We start from the raw sequence: 19,610 nt of genomic DNA, 5'->3' as shown, positions 1-19,610 counted from the left end.
TTTTATAATTTGTTAAAATTATGGAGTTGGTTTGGACAGGCGTTACAGTTTTGGAATGTTTCCTTTGGGAGATTATTGGATGAAAAAGTATTATGCGATTCTTTTGGTTAATTTTTATTTTCAATGCCATATATATATATATGGTAATGGTAAAGTAGGTACCTGCTGCTTGTTCTTGTTTTCTCCCTCGTGGACTTTTGTGCTTATTTTTCATCACGTTGTTTGATTCTACTTATAATTAGTATTATATATTTTAATCTTTAATTAAATTAATTAAACCTGCTTGAATAATTAATTAGCCCATGCATACCTATCATTTGGTAAATCACCATGTAGATATATTATTTATTTATTATTTTGTATGAAGTATTATGACAATGCCATGGACAGAGCATGTCATTTTTTTTTCTTTTTATAATCTTAATTTTTTATTATTATTATTAAAGTCAACTAGCCAAATTAAACAAACTTAATTCTAAGAATATATAGGAGGAGGAAAAGGAAAATGGTATTTGATCTTATAAATTAATTAAATTATCCCAATTGATAAGACTGATTATTTGAATATGATCAAGTGAAGGTAGACTGAGCGAGGTGTCGAGAATAATAATGGATACAATTTTTTAATATTAGAGAACCCATATAATTAATAATAAAATAATAAATTCAAGATAATTCTTCATTCTCAGTACCCATATATATATCATCCCAGTCCCACCATGCATGCACCAATTCTGCTCTCTCACCAACTAATTATTGAAGGTGTCCAATATTGGTGCATAATATTATTCATAATTTATAAATTTTATTTATATATAATTAAATTCATTCGAATAATTGGTGTCCATTATTATTATTAAATATAACTCATTAGTCAAATATTAATCATCTCCAGTACCTTCGTCATCCCTATCTATATATATATATTCCCTACCAAACACACAAAACCGGGTGCTACATATATAATTGGACTAATTAGAAGTTAATTAATTCGATATTATATTAAAATTAAAATGCACCACTACGTACGTACAACTCTCGAGAAATTCCATGGGACTTCGTTTGTTTCACGAGAGAGAGAGAGAGAGAGAGAGAGCATGTGTATGTGCATGTGCATGTGCATGTGCTCCCCAATAACATGCATGCGTATAACGTTGTTGATTCGACGACCAGAATTAACTAATTCATAATTCATGGCCGGCCGTACTTACCCCCCCAAGTATTCTATTTTCAGTCCACCCCGTACTTCACCAACCAAATTAAGTAGAAGCAGCAAAATGCAAAAATCAACCTTATCAAGTATGGAATACATATACATACATACATACATACATACATACATGAGCCCTTAATTATTGCCTTTGAAAAATTATAATGCCATCGATCGATCTTTGTTAATTTATTTATACAGTAACAACATTAATATCGTCTACCCGCTATATATCACTACGTACGCTTCTTTCTTTAATTAGTCGCTGACTTTTCATTTTCTTGTATGTATGTCTTGCTAATTAATTAATTCCTACCTACTTTCTACATGACTTAATTTATATAATTTAGACACAAAAAATTATAATAATACTCTTGGAATTAAGTGATATTTTCTATATATATTTCAATTTTATAGTAACAACATAATTTATGCATATATAATTATTTATTTATTTATTTATTCTAAAAATAAATATATATAACAAACAATTAAAAAAAAATAGAACTAATTTTTGTAATTTTCAAATAAAATTTTAGTCTATATATCATCATCATCATCATCTTCTTCAACGTGGTCTGGCAGCAGTTGTTGTTGTTGTGGACCATCGATCGGTGGTTCGGTAGGGGCAAGTTTGGAATTTGGGCAGGCCGGTGCCACAAATCAAGGCTTAATTTTGGGGAGCACGTAGTGGGGGTGGGCATGGGAGGAGATGATTAGATGAATGAATGACTTTGTGTCCGCTACCTGCTAATTAACGCAATGACGTTGTCGTCCTCGTCGTCGTTTTTGACCTTATCATTTCCTTAATTTCCCGCCCGCTAAACACTTATAGATTAATTAATTAATGTCTCTTATTCATTTTTAGTTAGTTCAAATAAATATATATATATATATATATATATGGATCCCTAGCTAGCTAGCTAGCTAGCTAATTAACAACCCCGCCAATTAATATTTTTTTTAAGTGAATTCTTGATTTAACTAAAAATATATATTAATTAGTAACTTTAATTACATGAAACCATAATATTAAAGAATTAACGACTATATATCCTAATATATTAAGGACCTCCTAAAAAATTGCTCATATCGTACGTACGTATCACTAGTTAAAAATATTGTCAGGATGCTTTTTAGGTTCAACTTGATTATACTACTTAATTCTTAATTATCCTATTATTTTAATAATATATAAATGGTACAGTACTTGTCACGATTTCAAAATATATATATTAATTAGTGGACTAATTATCTCTATTATATAGTACTCCTCCTGCAGTACTATATATATCTATATATATTATAGGTGATTTCGCGTTCATGTGTGAATTAAAGGTGTAAACGTGGTCTATCTCGTAAACATACACAAGATATGTCATATGTTGTTCAAAATTCAACATGGTTTTAATTTCCTCTTCGATCGATGTACAAACGTACGAGAGTACTTGACTGATTATTTTACTTCTTCGATGTACAAACGTACGTACGTACGAGAGTTGACCGATTATTTTTCTTCTTCTTTCCAAGTTAATCCAAGCATGGATCGAGTTGGGACAAAACTATATATATGTGTGTGTGTGTGTGTGTGTGTGTTGGTTATCCATATGTAGTAACAGAATAGACATATATACATGCACATGGGTGGGTGGTTGATGAACTGCTGCTGCTGGATCATGCATGCGTCGAGAACAAAGAATTAAGGAGAGTTTGTTAGTTAGCTATTATCAGATCGATGGCGTCTCAGTATATATGTTCACATGCATGCAAGTGTAGATGTTGTGGATGAATATGACAAGACAGTGCATCTCTAACTACAAATCATGTGATGTGGGCCGGTGATGGTGATCAGATCATAAGCCTGCATGCATGCTTCAGTGCTTCTCATATCATATCATATATATATATATATATATATATCAACTAACGGCTAAACAAATTTTAGTATAAATAATTAATTTTTGTTAAAAATAAATATAATATATATTTTAGTAACAGACTGATCAGAATGAGAGCAACATTAATTATGAGCCAGGCAGAGTTGATTGCATTTTGCATGAGATGATGAACAATTAATGTTGCTGTCCTCCTCCTCCTCCTCCTCCTCCTCCTCCTCAATATTTATTATTATAAGTACTAAAGCCAACTACTGCAGCTTCAACAACATGGCATATAAAGCAAGCAAGCAAGCAAGCAAGCATGTGTTATGTAGTGTAGACGATGGGCATTGATAAAAGTGTTGGGCTGTCACCGACTTACAGTACACACCTTGTTCTGCATTTGCTTCGGCGGCCCCGGACAAGCTTTACCACTTTGGAGTTATAAATTGACAGCCACAATATTGCCCATCTCTGCCCTTATACCACTCCTGAATCACGAGTCTTTAATAAGTGGATTAAAAAAAAAATACTTTAATTTTTCACTCTCAAAGTGTTACTTATGCATCTAATTAAGAGTCAAATATTTTATGGGCTGGACTCATGTCTTGGTTAAACTCATGAAGGTGAAATTAAAATAATAAAAGATAATGCCAGATAAGGTATATAATATCAGAAGAAAAAAAAAATAACATCAATCACACTTGATAGGGCAAGCGTCGTACGTACGTCTATGTCTAATAATTCACAAATTAATTAAATCAAATTAATGTAAACATACAAGAATGTCTATATATGTGTAGAGTCGTTCCAAAAACCTCTATTTAACTTTTTACTAATTAATCACAGGTAGTGGGTAATTATTGAGTATATATACATTATAACTAATAATACTAGGCGGAGACATGCATCCTTTAAAAACAAGGTAGCTAGCTAGGTGCAGGAGAATTGCTTTCCCTCCAAAGTCAGAACCAAGAACCCAATGGGTAGCAGGGTTCAAACAATTTAATGATTTGGTGTTTACAAGTGTGTGGGTAATAAAGTTTGCATGCAGAATATAATCAAAGGCCTTGCCGGGTCTTTGCTTGGATGGAGGGACCATATCTTTTTTTGTCTTTTGTAAATTGCATTATTATTATTATTATTAACATATATATATATATATATGCATTTTCATTTTATTATCAATTATTATTAGGAGCCCTACACACTTCCACTTTTCTTTTAATTTCTAGGGGAACCATTTTCTGCTTTACGCAACCCCTCAGCTCAAGAGACCACCAAAGTTTCTCAACCAAGCAACCATGGCATCTTCCACTTCTATGGCCGTCCTTATTTCAAAAATTATATTCCAATAAAGGCTTCTTTTTTTTCTTTTTTTTCTTTTTTTTTTTTTTGGGGGGGGGGGGGGGGGGGGGGATGGGCGCTGGAGTTTAATTAGATAAAAAAAGATAGTGTTTGAAAATCACCTTTATCAATGAGTGTTGGTGCTCAATCTCATACTCTCTCTATATTTAAACTTATAATCTTTGTTAAATAAAACTGTTTAAATGTATGTAGAGATGGAAAGCGACTCCTGTCAGACTTGTTTTCTCTTTTTGGCCTTTTTGCAGAGAGTTGAGTACTGCAGCAATTGGCAACGAAAGCTTTTCAAAGTTAGTAAGACAATGAACTACCACAACCAACTCCCCTGCCTCTACAATGCTATGTAGGGTACCCATGCACAGGCCCCAACTCTTTCGCCGCGCCCCCCCCCCCCCACAAAAAAAAAGCACACAAATTTGAATGAATGAATGATTGGTTAAAGAAATTCTAAGGAAGCAAGAGGGGGTCTGTTATTGATATTTTGAGTTCTGATATATTTTGGGTAGGAAAGATGTTTGCTTTTCTAATGAAAGTAGTTATGGAAATAATTATTAAGGGTGTGCCCAATAAGCCACCAGTTATTATCATGACAACATTATTTTTGCAATTTTCAATCGCATAAATCCTAGTTGCCCTTCCTAACCCCTCTAGGAAGAATTTTTAACCTTCCTGCTGTTAATTATTTATGTTTGTTGTTGTCCAGTGTAAATGAAGCAGAAATATAACTTTCAGAGTATTTTAATATGTGTAAGAACTATGCAGGGAAATGCCCATTTCCCTTTATTTTCAAAACCATGGTGTACTACGTGTACCTAAGAAGAGAATAATCTGCTAAGTTGGAGTGGGCCGAGACAAGACCCAGACAGTCCAAGCCCAGCATTTGCTAATCATGCGACCTATTTGACATCTCTATAGAAAAATACGTTCATAAATCTTAAATCATAATCTTCTTCCTAAGCATCTACACATGAAATAATAACACAACAAATCAAGTCCAGTGGAATCCACTACATAAATTTTAGTTCGCGATTGACCTAAAATGCTCAATGCATGTCGTTTAATCAGACAAAATTTATGTGTATTATTAACTAGCTAATGCAAGTCTTCAGTATCGGATCACAAGGCTGACTGCCATCTGTGCATTAAATAATAATATTCAATATAACTACATCACAAGCTCGCTGCTGATAGGATAAGATGGATGAACTGAAGCAATTGAGTTAACCAAATCAGTACAAACGATACGAAATTGCTAAAAAGCTTTTTTGTTATATAAACCAAAGTTGCAAAGAGTTCCAGGTGCAGAGCAAACCCGTCTATTCAGAAAATATCTTAAAAGACAAATTTCCAGATGATTTTATAGTGTCCATATCCAGTCCAAATGCTTGCATGAATCTAAAGAAAAGACAAACCGATCTCCTTCCTAAGAGGAAAGTCTCGCTGGACACAAGGCTAAGCTGCAGAAGCGAACAACAAAGGAACTACTACACTTCTACATGATAGATTTTTTTGGTCTACCTTCAGTTGCTCAGTATCGATACAAGGACCGACGAGAAGCGTATTCAGATGACGGTCCTTCAGGATAACGGTCCTCAGGCAGCGACCCAGAAATACGAGGGTACTCTCCATGCAATCCCACACGAGGATGAGAACTGTATTCTGGTCGGCGGGCAGAATACATTGGATCATCAAGGTATGAAGGAGGGCGGTCCCCGTAAGAGACATAGGGATCATAGCTCCGGAATTCATCCTGATGCCTCGGTCCAAAATCCAAAAGCCGCCGACGAATCTCAACTACCTCATCTGGATGCCTTGGTCCTAAATCCAAAAGTCGACCACGATGCTCATCGACCTCATCCAGATGCCTTGGTCCCAAATCCAAAATTCGAGGACGATGTTCTTCGACCTCATCCAGATGTCTTGATCCCAAATGCAAAGGCCGACGACGATGCTCAATTACCGCATCACGTCCGTATGCTTCCATTTCCCTGGGCCTTGCATGAGAAGCATGTAATGGAGCAGGAGGTGGCAGATGGCGCGAAGGTGCTGTTTTAGGTGCAAAAACCTCCCTTTCATACATAACCTGATCCTGATGACCACGCAATGGGTAGTCTGCACCAAAACGAGCACGTTTCTTTTCATCTCGTATCCGCTGTTTGGGTTTGTCTCTTGTTCGACCTGGATTTTTAGACTTGGAGACTTTGCCAGCAGAAACAAACAGCTTACACAATTTCTTCACCTAAAGAAGATTATATAGATGTTATTAAATTTCTTCACCTATCCTCGTATGATCCAATGTTATTAAATTCCACAACATGAAAAAAGACAAATAAAGACAGACCTGTTCTGAGGTCAATTGGCAATCAAACTTGGATCTCGTGAAGTAGTTATCTTTGATAATGGTTTTGAACTTCTCCTCTGGTAAGGGCAAGCAATCCTCCAAAACAGAAAACCGAACCTACAATAAAAGAATCTCAGTTTCTCAATTGCAACCAAAATGTCTGTGCCATGGAGTTATGCCAGTAAGAATCCAAATATAAATAGACGACTAACTTGCCTAGATACATAATGAACGGAAGGCAAAAAAATATGTTAAAGGGCTCAGAGATTGGAGGCCTCTTGGTTAATGCACAGGTATAACTCCATTACACATCAAACCAGCACAACTTTATATAACAAACACAGGAAAAAGATCATTTATCATCATCCCTCTTCCATTTGTCTTGAGAGGGATTTGGGGTCGCAAACAAGGATTCTTTTTCACTTAAATGGGCATAAACTAGAAAATATATCAAAAGTACATTCAATTACCGCCACCAGAATGCTCAAATTGAAAATTTTGGGGAAGAACATGATTGTTTACACCTTGATTGAAAAAGGAGTTGAAGTGATCCTAAGAGGGGGAATCAACTGATTGTAAACACAATAACCATTAAGCCACTTATGTAAGTAATTGCCTAATAAAGAACTTGAGGAGACTTATTAGGTTCTTCCTCCTAGAATGGTATTTCACATTATAGCCAAAGAAAAAAGACAAAGAAGCCACTACATTTCAATACAACAGAACCGTCAACCCCACAATTCATACACTAAACTAATAGCCTGTTTGCCTGCAGGGTGGAAATCCAAAAACACGGTTTTTTTTTTTTTTAGATCACCTTTATGAGGTTTTTGTGGTGTTTGGCTAAATTTAAAAGCAGAGACATGGGGACAAGGCATGTTCCAAAAAACTAGCAGTTGACATGATAGGAAAACATTAATTAATAAAATAAATTTTTACATTTCTAACGGCATTATAAAGTACCAAAACTATACTCCGAACTCATAAATATGCATTTAATATTCATAATTCAAGATTCCAAATGAATATGTTAAATCTAATTAGCAATCAACTCATAAGTCACTACTCATTTCAAATTCAAACACCAAAACAAATATTTAAGATTGATGCAGTCACCAATCAAGACTTGGCCCAAGGCTGACCCAACCAAACCGAAACAGTATCACCAAAATAGTAGTGTCATAATGTTATTTTAATACTTCTTAAGTTTTAGAATTCTACTTGATTTAGGATTCTACTTTATATTTTTACTTGATTTAGGATTCTATTTCATGTTTCTACTGGATTTAGGATTCTACTTCATGTTTGATTAAGGTTTTATTTTTTATTAGGATTCCAGTTGACTTTTATTTAAGATTTATTTCTAATAGAATTCTAGTTGGATTTTGTTTTCCAAATATTATATGGATTTGGATTAGCCAAACACTATAAATATACCTAGAAGTTAGGAGTTGTAATCAAGTTTTTCTTAATCAAATTTCAGCAACCTATTTGGGTTTTCTTAGCAAAATAGTCTTGTTTTTGCATCTTCTTGAAAGTCAAGCTTCGACCATTGAAGTTTGTTCTTTCAAGGGTTTCTTTTGGTGTGTTTTCTTCACACTCACGCTACATACTGCGTCAAAGATTCATGGAAAAACTCAATACAAATACTAGGGGTAGGAAATAAATAAATGAAAAATGTAAATCAATTCTTCACTCCTTCGGCTTCTTTATCTTCAACTTCAGTAATATCATTAATATCATCTGCAAAAACCACGCCCTCTAAGTCCAATTCATCAGGAGAAAGATAGCTATCTCAAGCATCCAAATATCCTCAAATGGGTTAAAAGAATCTCCTACTCTACTGTGTAGGTTTTCTTAATAAAAGGCAAAGGTTGTTATCAACAAAATCAACTCTTTAGCATGCTTTGGAGTCATCTTGTTTCTCTCAATGAAATGCATAAAAGAACTAAGTACTCCAATTTCTTCTACAAGATGAAGAGGATGAAGGCAAGATAAGTAATTTAACGCAATTTTCACCCAAGAATGTCCATAGAGGGGACAAACGTGTCCTCCTGTATTCATTAAAAAAAAAAAAAAAATTTGAACAAACTTGGGCATGTCGGTTATGTATTGCCGGTTTGATGTAATGTTTGACACACTGATGGCACCGGCTTGACAGCCCTAAGCACGTGTCAATGTTTTATAGTTGGCAACAAAAACTATTCTTCTATTGTGGGAAAAAAAAAAAATTGGAGCTTTTTCTGTGAAGCAAAAGCAAAAGCAAAAGCGGAAAATAAAATATTTTCATCAAAGTCAACTCTAATCAATATTTAAAATTATAAACATTACAGTAATCAATTGTATATAACCCTTATTTCATCTTTTCACAAACCAACAAACATAGAATCCATATCTTCACAAAATACACAATACAAAATCATATATTGTGCTCCTCTCACCAATCCTTGTGTAGTTTTCATGATTTTTGGAAACTTTAAATTTGTTCTAGAGAAAGAAAAGATACCCTTTAACTGTCGAACAATTTTTCATCAATACTTTTAGATTTGCATATCCTTAAAATTCTTAATTAGAGTTTGACTGATTGTTCATAATTTTGTTATAATCCTCAAAAGCTTGTTCATAATTTTGAGAGCGCAGTGAAACTAAGCCTATGAATTAATCCTAAATCTTCTCTGAACTGAATTAGTGATAATGCCACAGCTATTAGTAAAAAAGTGGCAGCAGTATATAGTTCTGACCATTGGGTGTTGCAAATACATAAGAACTGACCAGTAGGAGATGCTGTTTGGACTGTGATATTGATCTCATAGTTCAAATTCTGTTTTTATCTTGTATCTTTTATCTTTTATCTTTTCTTTTTAATTTTTAACAACTCATCATGGATTTAAAAAGTGGTGTAAAGGGGGCAAACAGGTCAAAGAAGAAAAACAAATAAAAAAGAGAAGCCTATATATCTACATGGACATATGAATTCAGTTAGAATTTTAAGCCTTGCCCACAAAGAATTAGGAACTTCTCATACACAACCTCAAAAAGTCACAATTTTTTTTTTTTGGCTAGATAAAAGGTCTCTCAACAACTTTCAATAATATCATCTCCTCCAACTTCTCCACATTTTTTCCAAAATAAAACCTCTTAAGTGAACTGTAAATAGTTGTTGATTTCTGGCTACTCTAATTGTGAATAACTATGAAACGAGGTATAAAGCATATGAAAAATTGTACAACTAACATGTCAACAAAAAAAATGAGGATATATATTTAAGTGGACTAGAAAAGGATGAGTCAGGAAAAAAGGTAGAGGCAGACCCAAGAAGACTTTGGGAAAGACATTAAAGTTTGATATGAAGTGTATGGGCCTAAATGAAGATATAACAAAAGACAGAAATACATGAAAGTCTAGAATTCATGTAACCGACCCCACATAGTGGGATAAAGACTGGATATGTTGTTGTTGTTTAGAAAATGATGAACAGAAACAATTTAATGAATGTAAACCAGAGGCTGACTAACAATTTAATGAATGAACAAAAACAATTTAAATGGAGATATATATATATATATATATATATTAGTTGACTAACAAAGACCAGAAGTATCTCTTGAAACTATTTAGTGAATGTAGGGAAAGAAAATATTATTTTAGGACATCTTAGGAATTCTGGAAAAACAAGGAACTATATATCCTACAGAAGTATTTGTTCAAAAGAAGTGAAGCAAGCCATAAAAAATATGAAAAATGGTAAAATAGTTGGGTGAGATAATATCCCAATAGAAGCATAGAAATGCATGGATAAAAGTTATTATTGTTTAACGAAACTATCCAATATCATCCTTAAATCAAAGAGGATATGTGCCAAATGGAGCAACAGCACTCTAGTGCTTATTTTTAAACAGAAGAGAAGTTCAAAATTGCAAAAAATACTATAAAATATGCTAATGAGGTACACTATGAAACTTTGGGAGAGAGTGACAAAGCAAAGATTAAGAAGAGAAACCAAAGTGTCCAACAATCTATTTGGTTCCCTGTTTGGTAGGTCAACAATGAAAACCATATACTTGCAGAGACATCTGACGGAAAGATTCAAATATAAGCACAAACAAATTGCATAGGGTGACTATAAATTTAGAAAAACTCTATGAGGACCTATTTATAGTTGGTCACAAGACTGGATAAAGGTAGAAGGTTGCTTAGGTAGTCAACAACCAACATAACACTCATCGGATCAAATAACATAAATTCTAAACAAATGACAAATTGTGGGGATGTAACCCTTTAACAAGTAGTCATGTGACTTGTAATATAAATGGATGGCTAAGATTAGAAGGATTTCTTTGCAATAAATAAATGGCTGAAAGTTATTACAGCTGTAACCTCAGTATAAATAACCTTTTAAGGCACTTTGTAGGCAGTTGTTTTACTCCAATTAAACTTTTGAGATTTTCACAAGTCCTAATTTCCATATCATCATTCCATATTGGATCTTACAATGTTTTGGCCCAATTTTTGAGCTTGTTTCTACTGATTCTTCCTCTCTATCAAAACACCACAGAGAAGCTAGACTCATTCTACAAGAATTTGAAAAGCCAAAACAACCCTATATGTTTGTGCATGAGTGTGTGCCTACATGCATGTTTACTTCCATTTCAAACTATAGAACGAGAAGTAAAGGGAAAAATCTGTGCTCCCTTGATGTGAATATGCATGTTTGTGTCTCATTAACATGTTCTTTAAAGCATGAAATGAGAAGAAAATGGAACAAATTGGTGCCCACACAAGAATGCTCCATGATAACCAAGTGAATTGATCATATCACGAAAATCAAATGTTATCTAACTATGAAGCACAGACACAAACACAGGGACAAGGCATTTCCCAGGAAGTAGAACATGACATGAATGGAATACATTAAGTCATTAATTGATGAAATGAATTTTTATATTTCTAATGGCATAATAAAGTACCAAATCTATGTTCCAAACTCTAACTATCATTTAAAATTCATAATAAGTCTAATTTAATTAGCAACCAATGCACAAGGCATTACTCATTTCAGATTCAAGCACCAAAACAAATATTTAAGATACATAGAAAAACTAAATATAAAGAGTAGGAAATAAATTAACGAAAAACTTAAATCAATCCTTCAATCCTTTGGCTGGTTCATTTTCAACTTCAGTAGCATCAATATCATCTGCAAGAACCACACCCTTCAAGTCCGGCTCATCAGAGAAAGCCTAGCTACTTAAAAAGCATCCCAACAGTGTCTGCAAAGTGTCCCCAGGAGGGACACACGTGTCCTACGTGCCCCCTCCTATGTCTATTAAAACAATAAAAAAAATTCAGAAATGCCACGATACATGTAGTCTATAGCCAGCATGTCGGTGTTCCACTATGTCCAACATGCCGGCAACACCGGCATGGCAGCCGTAGGGGCATGTCCATGCTTTATAGTTATCTAGCACATAAATGTTTGCACAATGGTGCAAATTATATTAAATGGCGATAAATAAATGTTTACATAATAGTACAAATAATATTGCAGTCAATAAGGGAACGTAAAAAAATAACAGCATACTTGAAATGTAAATTCCAGTTATGACTCTGGTTTTCTTTTGTAGAACCATTAGGATATTAAATTTGTTGAGGCAGTTGCTTCTCAGAACTGCAATATTTAGCATATTATCCAGATGGAAACACCTCATTCATTATTCAAGTCATAAACAAATTATAGCATTGCCTATTGGCACAAACCAAAATTAAATCCCAAATTGAGCTATTATGAAATGAAACTATTATAACAAACACTTAATCATCCTAGCTAAGGACTTTGGCAAGTCTGTATGTAAATGGCCATTTCTAGTATAAGGTATCAAGTCTGAAGACCTTCACACACGTTCAGTATCTGTAAAGATTCCAGCACTGGTTGAAAGTCATTCTGTGATGTAGAAATATTGCAGATGTGATGAGGAGAATAAAGCTAGCAAAGCTCCCATTATTATGATTAAGAACCAGTAAAAAATTGCATAGAAACCACATAACAACTCGCAGTAATAACTCAACTGGTCTAGTTGACTATTTACAGTCTACAGGGAGAAATTTAAAAAGGATCTCTTCTTTCACTTGACCCTATTAGTTCTGATCCTCCCTATACACCCTACAATCCCGCATCCTTCCAGATGGCAACCATTACTATAACAATAATTCTGGCTAAAATTACCCACCAAAAAGAAATTATTTGTGGATAAAATTGAAAAACAGAACATACTCGAAAAAATTGTTTTATCATCAATATATGCATTTATTTATCAATCTATGAAAATTAAAGCAGAACACAGAATTACAATTACCCAAAAGAGGATTGCATACAAACCTGAGATGGAAATGCAGACTTGAAAGCCTTGGGTTCTATATTGTAACCTCCAGGCGTGGCAGCTTTATAGATCCCATACATCAGTCTCAAATCAACATCAAATAAAAAAAGCCTCATCCCTTTATAAACTTTTTGTACCATATCTTTCTTGCCTGCAGGCAGCCCAAAAACCCTGTACTGAAAACAATCCTTTTTCGTCTTCGAACTGCACATGAAAATCATCCCCATACTCGCAGCCTTCTTTGACACCTTTTTCTTGCTCAATGGTCCAGGCTTTTCTTCCAAATTAGTGGGTCCTGTCTTAGAACCCCTCCCTGCAACCTTCTTCATCCTAGATATCTTGGATTGCTTCTCAGAGTTTCTTTCTACTTGCTCTTTATTCTTTGCTTGTTCAATTGCCTTCTCTTCGCTTTCTTCTACCTTTGCCTCCTCTAATCCCCCTTCCTCCCCTTCGTCTTCTTCAATGTCTTCTTCCTCTTCTTCCATTTCACTTCCTTCATCATCATATTCCTCTAGTGCTTGTGTTTCATTCTTCTGATCTTCTTCCATAGGAACTTTTTCTTTCTGTTTTTTTTCTTGCTTTTCAGTTTCCACATTCTCCCCTTCTTGGATTCCAGTGTTTCCATATTCTTCATTTGTTGTTTCTTTCCTTGCATTGCCCAGCTTGTTTTTACTCTTAGAAGCAAGCTCAGTTTCTTTAAGTTTTTTCTTGAACTGGCTGGACATAGTTGTCTCACTTTGAGAGTGTTCCTCCATGGTTTTTGTTCTTGAGACTCAAAACTAAATGCAAAAAAGTACACTTTCAATTGTCATTCACCATAGCTTCCAGGTATAATCACCAAAAGGGAAAAATGAAAAAAGAAGAAAGTTTTTTTTATGGTAATGCCTAACTTATCAAGTTGATAGTTGTTCCAGTAAAGAGGCCAGACCATAGTATTTTAACAAAGTTCTATGCCAAGAAATAAGAGATCCAAATAAATGATATTTTAAAATTTGCGATTTGATGAGGGAATACCACTGCTCACCTAAATAGGATTAAGGCTTGTGATTGTTATTGTTTTTGATAAGGGAATACCACCAAGACTCTAAAGGACAACATCTCCAACACAGCTAGCATCAAGAATGATTCACCAATGTCATTCATCTGATTATATGAATTTCATTTAACAACTGGAAAGTTGATATAAACAAAAATCGGAAGGAGTATAAATTAAGTTCATACTTGGAAGAGGGGTGGAATAGATAATGGAAAGATAACAAAAAAGAAACAAAACAGTAACATAAGTATCGTAAAGGTTCTTAATGTAACTTCACTTTATTTGTATGGAGAATGGAAAAGGATGATATGGTAATGTAACAAAAACGAGGTGATAATTTATCCTTCACTTTCAAAAGTAATGCGGATTTTTAAAAAGTAAAAAGGATAAAATAGTAAAATCAATAACAATGTTAATTATTGACTTTCCTTCCCCCACCCTACACCACAAATTGGGATGTAAGGGAAAATGGGGTATAAAACCCTATCCCAAACATGGGTAAGGGTGTGCCCTTCCCTCCGCTCCTCTCCTTACCCCATCCTAAAAAGGGGGGTTACTTGTCAAAAGATTCAACAGGCGTTGGAAGATTGGATACGCCGTATAAGACTTCTATGGTGTAAATACAAACGAGCAAGAAAACTAGTCCATATCAACATCACAAAAGGACAGAACTCAACAGCGCTTGGACGAATTATAAAACGAAAAACCATAACTAGGTATTGAACCCTACCCTACCCTACCCCTCAGTTCGATCCAGGAAAACAAAGGAAATCAAAACGGAAAAAATAAAGTAGAAAGATATAATTGTGAACCAAACAACTTAACTGAGCATCACTGAGAAAAACGCTCAAAAGTGCATTTCTCCTTTTGCACGCCTACATTTTCTACGCAAAAACAGAGACGGGGAAAACCCAATTTGCCAAAACGCAACCGATTAGTTCGGATAATCCATACGCAAAGAAACCCAGAAAGTTCTACAGATGTAGGCAAAATGAAAATCAACGAAAATAAGCAGTTCCAGAGAGGAGGAGAAAGTGAGCTCACCTCTTGTTGCGAACAGATTGAGATATTCGAACCCTACAGAAAGGGCTTCCAGAAGTGAGTACATTACATATATATAGAAGTCTATATGAGAGTTAATTGCACCGCCAAGTCCCTCGCCTTTTGTGTGATTTTGAGATTTGACCTGCTCATTCAAAAGTATTGCATATTTTGACCTGCTCATAATTAAGATAAAATTATATTAAAATAAGATTTTAATAATTTTTAAATCAATATATAAAATAATTAAGATAAAATTAAAAATTATTTTAATATTTTTATTAAATTATTTCTTAACTTTCTTAAAATATATTTAAAGATATATACGTAATTTTTTTATTTATAAATTTGAGATAAATTAATTTCTAAATTTATTTAAAGAAATGAAAAATAAATTTATCTTAATAATTCTTTACGTGAATTCTTTTTTATAAGTTGACAGATAAATTTAACAAATACAATAAAAAATACTTTTGTCTAAAATATTTTTCATATCTCATTTGTTTAAGAATTTTAAAAAATATTTTTTTAAAACAACGTATATTATAACTTAATAATACCTTGATCAAAAAATTAAAAGTTTAACACGAAAAAGTTTATGATATTATTGATAAATTTTTTATTAAATAGTTATATTTATGAGTAATGGATACAAAAATACTTAGTTTGAATCTCATATGGACAAGTATGCAAGCATATCTGCTTAACCAATCAATGTACATATTTTCTCAAATAATTATCAAAAAATGTCATTAAATTCTTACTTTTGGGGTTTTTTTTCTAAAAAAAATAAATGATTATTCACATTCACTAACTATCAATATAAATTATATATATCATGTTCCCAGTCAAATTTTTGTTTACTTTTACTTTAGTTACACCGTATTTATATTATAAACATATTGTCATACAATTTTATAATTTTTAGTTTTGTATTTATTTTTTTATTTTTTTCTTCATCCCGAACTCCTTTTGAATTAAAAATTATTAAACAAGTCACCAAATATTGTTGTCAATGTGTTAAAAAAATTTATTGAAGTAGTAAATAAAATTTAGATTTCTTATAAAAAATTAATTTTTATTATACAATCGTTAACAACTTTTTTAACGATTTGATTAATGATAAAAAGTGAAGAATAAATAATTAACTAAACACTACATTTAAATTGAGAAAATATTTTTCTTATATGCAAATTTGTTTTTTTTTTTCTATTCAACTAACAAAAATAATTAAAAACTCAAAATAAAAGGTGATTAATTCCAATCCTAAGAGAACAGCATAGTGACCAACATTTTTCACATGAGCCCACACAACCACAAGCCCATGAATTTGCTTTTGGGCCTTATAAAAGCCCGAGAACGAAGACAACGAAAATGATGTTCAAACAAACCAGATTGTGGCGTAAAATTGAAAATAAAAGAAATTCATGGTTTATCACTTAAATTGTGGTCGAGCCGAAATATATTTTATAAATTAAATAATAAATAATCTTTGAAATAAAAAAAATATAATTTATCACATAATACTTAATATATTTAAAAGTAGTTACAGTTGCACAATGCTTAAATAGTCCCAATTCGTTGTTCCGTAGGTAACAAACACAAGGTAAATGGTGGGTTTGGCAAAATACTCGAATGTGGGGTAAGATTATTAATTGTTCGGTTGGATTTAAGAAATTTTTTATTATTTTTTAATTCTCCCGTGTCCCCATATTCTCTCTCTATATATATATAATTATTTTATTTTATTAAAGATATAAAATTTTAAAATTTATTATCAAATGATATCAAATTTGAAGTGGGGGTATGAGGTGAAAACTCTATCCCATTAGAATAAGAGACAAAATATAAACGAGATACGTCTATCGTCAAATCATGGAATCTTTGGGTGGGTAATATAGAAATTATATTCCAAATCAATTAATTAATGTCACTCAATAAAATAAAATCAACAAAACTATAAATAAAAAAAAAAAAAAAAACGAAGTCAAGGTGAAAAAATAGCTGGTTGGATATCAGCTGGGTGTCATATTTAGGAGGTTCCATATTAGGAGTTTCAGTCTTCAATGGCTCACTTTCAATTACCAATCTTTCTGCTTATAACGCAATCTCTTTCTCTCCCCAATTCCGGCTTTGAATCCAAGCAATTCGGCGACAATTCCCTTTGAAGATTTAATTTGATCTCTTGATCTTGTGTTTTCTCACGCCGGGAAGCCCATGATCGGAGATTGCCCAAATGATCGATGACCTATCAGAGGACCAACCGAGATAATATGCAGAATTCATCTCTCACAAGATGCCGCAAGCTTCTATGGTTCGTCGCCTTCGCCGTGTTTGTCTTGTGGTACTCGTTGATCTACGTCCACGATTGGTCTTCTCTTGACGGAGTCTCCCCATTAATCCAAAACTACGCCGATTCCGTTGACCCCCCCGATTCCAGCAATGAAATCGACGAAGCAACCACGAATCCAACCGAACCATTGGTGATTGAGAAGGCAACAATTCAGATCATTGATCAAATAGCGTCTTCATCGGATAATAGCACCGAGAATCAGAGCAAACCAGATACCAAAAACAGAGAACTGGAAACATTATGCTCCAGTCGATACGTTTATATCCACGAAATTCCCAAAAGATTCAACGACGACTTGGTTGAGAATTGCCGGTCACTCAGCGACTGGACCAATATGTGCCGGTACATGGACAACAATGGCCTCGGCGAGAGGCTTCCAAGGGACAAGGTTTTTTCCGGCACCGGCTGGTTCGCCACGAACCAATTTTCCCTGGAAATCATCTTCCACAACAGAATGAAACAGTACAAATGCTTAACCAGGAATTCCTCAATGGCTTCTGCCATCTTCGTGCCGTATTACGCCGGCCTCGATGTTAATCGATATCTATGGGGCTCTGGCATTTCGTTACGAGATTCTGGCGCTCTTGATTTGTACAAGTGGCTGAGAGAACAACCGGAATGGGAATTTATGTCGGGAAGAGATCATTTCTTGGTTGCTGGGAGAATTACTTGGGATTTCAGACGAGGCGTGGATGAAGATTCTGCATGGGGAAACAAATTGATGTTGTTGCCAGAATCGAAGAACATAACGATGCTGACGATCGAGTCCAGCCCTTGGAACGGCAACGATTTCGCGATCCCGTATCCGACGTATTTCCACCCCTCGAGCGACGGCGAGGTGTTGCAGTGGCAGAATCGGATGCGGCGGCTAAGGCGGGCGGTTCCTGTTCTCCTTCGCCGGGGCTCCGAGGCCGGACATGGAGGACTCCATTAGATCCGAGATCATGGCGCAGTGCCAAGCGTCGAGGCGCAGGTGCAAGCTTCTGGAATGCCGAAGCGCCGGCAACAAGTGCATGAAACCGGCGTATTTGATGCGGCTGTTTCTGAGCTCCGTGTTCTGCTTGCAGCCTTCCGGCGACTCGTTCACCCGGCGGTCGACGTTCGATTCGATCGTCGCCGGCTGCATTCCGGTGTTCTTCCACCCGGCGTCGGCTTATACTCAGTATATGTGGCATCTGCCGAGGAATTTCCGGAAGTACTCGGTTCTGATTCCGGAGAACGAGGTGAAGGCCGGGAAGGTGAGCATTGAGAGAGAGTTGCGGAAGATGCCGGCGGCGAAGGTAGCGGCGATGAGGGAGGAGGTGATAAAACTGATTCCAAAGGTGGTGTATGCGGATCCGAGTTTCAGTTCCAGATTGGAGAGAGTTGAGGATGCGTTTGATCTTACGGTGAAGGGAGTTCTTGAGAGAGTGGAGAAATTGAGGGGGGAAGCCATGGGGGGGGGGGAATGGTGGTGGTTCTGAAGCTGAAGAGCTCAGTTGGAAGAAGAGCTTCTTCGGGAGGTTAGATAACAGTGAATGGGACCATTTCTTCGAAAGAAAAGCCAAAGATAGATATTAGTACTTAGACGCTAGATAAGACAGCCTTTTAGGCATAACCTTACGAGTCCCGTGAATATTACACGCATTACATTAGACACACATGCGCATTCTAATAGGCTGTTTCGCTTACCCTTTTTATTGTAGCTTTTAATTTAATTAATTATTAGCATAAAAATTGTGTAGTGTTTGGATAAATATATTTTTAAATTAACACTTAATAGTTATGTGTTTGATTTATAAAAGTTGATAAATTGTTAAAACTTGACAAAAATATTAAAATAGACATGATATTAAATAATACAAATAAAATTTATAAAAATACTATTTTTTATAAAAAAATTATAAATTAATTTCTAAATATTAGATAAATTATACATACTTATTAAAAAAATATATTAATATGATATATATATTTTTTATCTTTTTCTTTAAAAATATTATCATTAATATATATACAATATATATATAC

The 19,610-nt window shown here is 34.4% G+C and overlaps 2 protein-coding genes across 6 annotated transcripts; one reads left to right on the top strand and one right to left on the bottom strand.

The window, feature by feature from the left end:
• Window positions 1–5,701: 5,701 nt before the first annotated feature.
• LOC127798902 (uncharacterized) lies at window positions 5,702–15,359 on the bottom strand. Of its 5 annotated transcripts, none has more exons than XM_052332563.1 (5): window positions 15,251–15,286; window positions 14,195–14,279; window positions 13,170–13,949; window positions 6,794–6,910; window positions 5,702–6,691 (listed from the first exon to the last, which is right to left on the bottom strand). In XM_052332563.1, the coding sequence occupies exons 3-5, from the start codon at window positions 13,923–13,925 to the stop codon at window positions 5,981–5,983; spliced, it is 1,584 nt and encodes a 527-aa protein (XP_052188523.1). In that variant the 5' UTR covers window positions 13,926–13,949; window positions 14,195–14,279; window positions 15,251–15,286; the 3' UTR covers window positions 5,702–5,980. The 5 variants fall into 5 exon arrangements, with proteins under 5 accessions (XP_052188523.1, XP_052188540.1, XP_052188507.1 ...); XM_052332580.1 differs by lacking the exon at window positions 14,195–14,279 and adding an exon at window positions 15,032–15,090 and having other exon boundaries at window positions 15,251–15,282; XM_052332547.1 differs by having other exon boundaries at window positions 14,195–14,313; window positions 15,251–15,271.
• A 1,928-nt stretch (window positions 15,360–17,287) lies between these two features.
• Window positions 17,288–19,316, top strand: LOC127798890 (probable xyloglucan galactosyltransferase GT11). The gene is given in 3 exon segments (XM_052332536.1): window positions 17,288–18,477; window positions 18,479–19,057; window positions 19,059–19,316. Coding segments are annotated over 3 exon segments (1,668 nt in total). The 5' UTR covers window positions 17,288–17,490; the 3' UTR covers window positions 19,161–19,316.
• The last annotated feature ends 294 nt before the right edge of the window (window positions 19,317–19,610 follow it).

The sequence above is a fragment of the Diospyros lotus genome, chromosome 1, assembly GCF_014633365.1.
Source record: "Diospyros lotus cultivar Yz01 chromosome 1, ASM1463336v1, whole genome shotgun sequence".
Classification (NCBI taxonomy): Eukaryota; Viridiplantae; Streptophyta; class Magnoliopsida; order Ericales; family Ebenaceae; genus Diospyros; species Diospyros lotus.
Note: the sequence above shows the minus strand (reverse complement) of the source record. Positions and strands in the feature narration are given on the sequence as shown.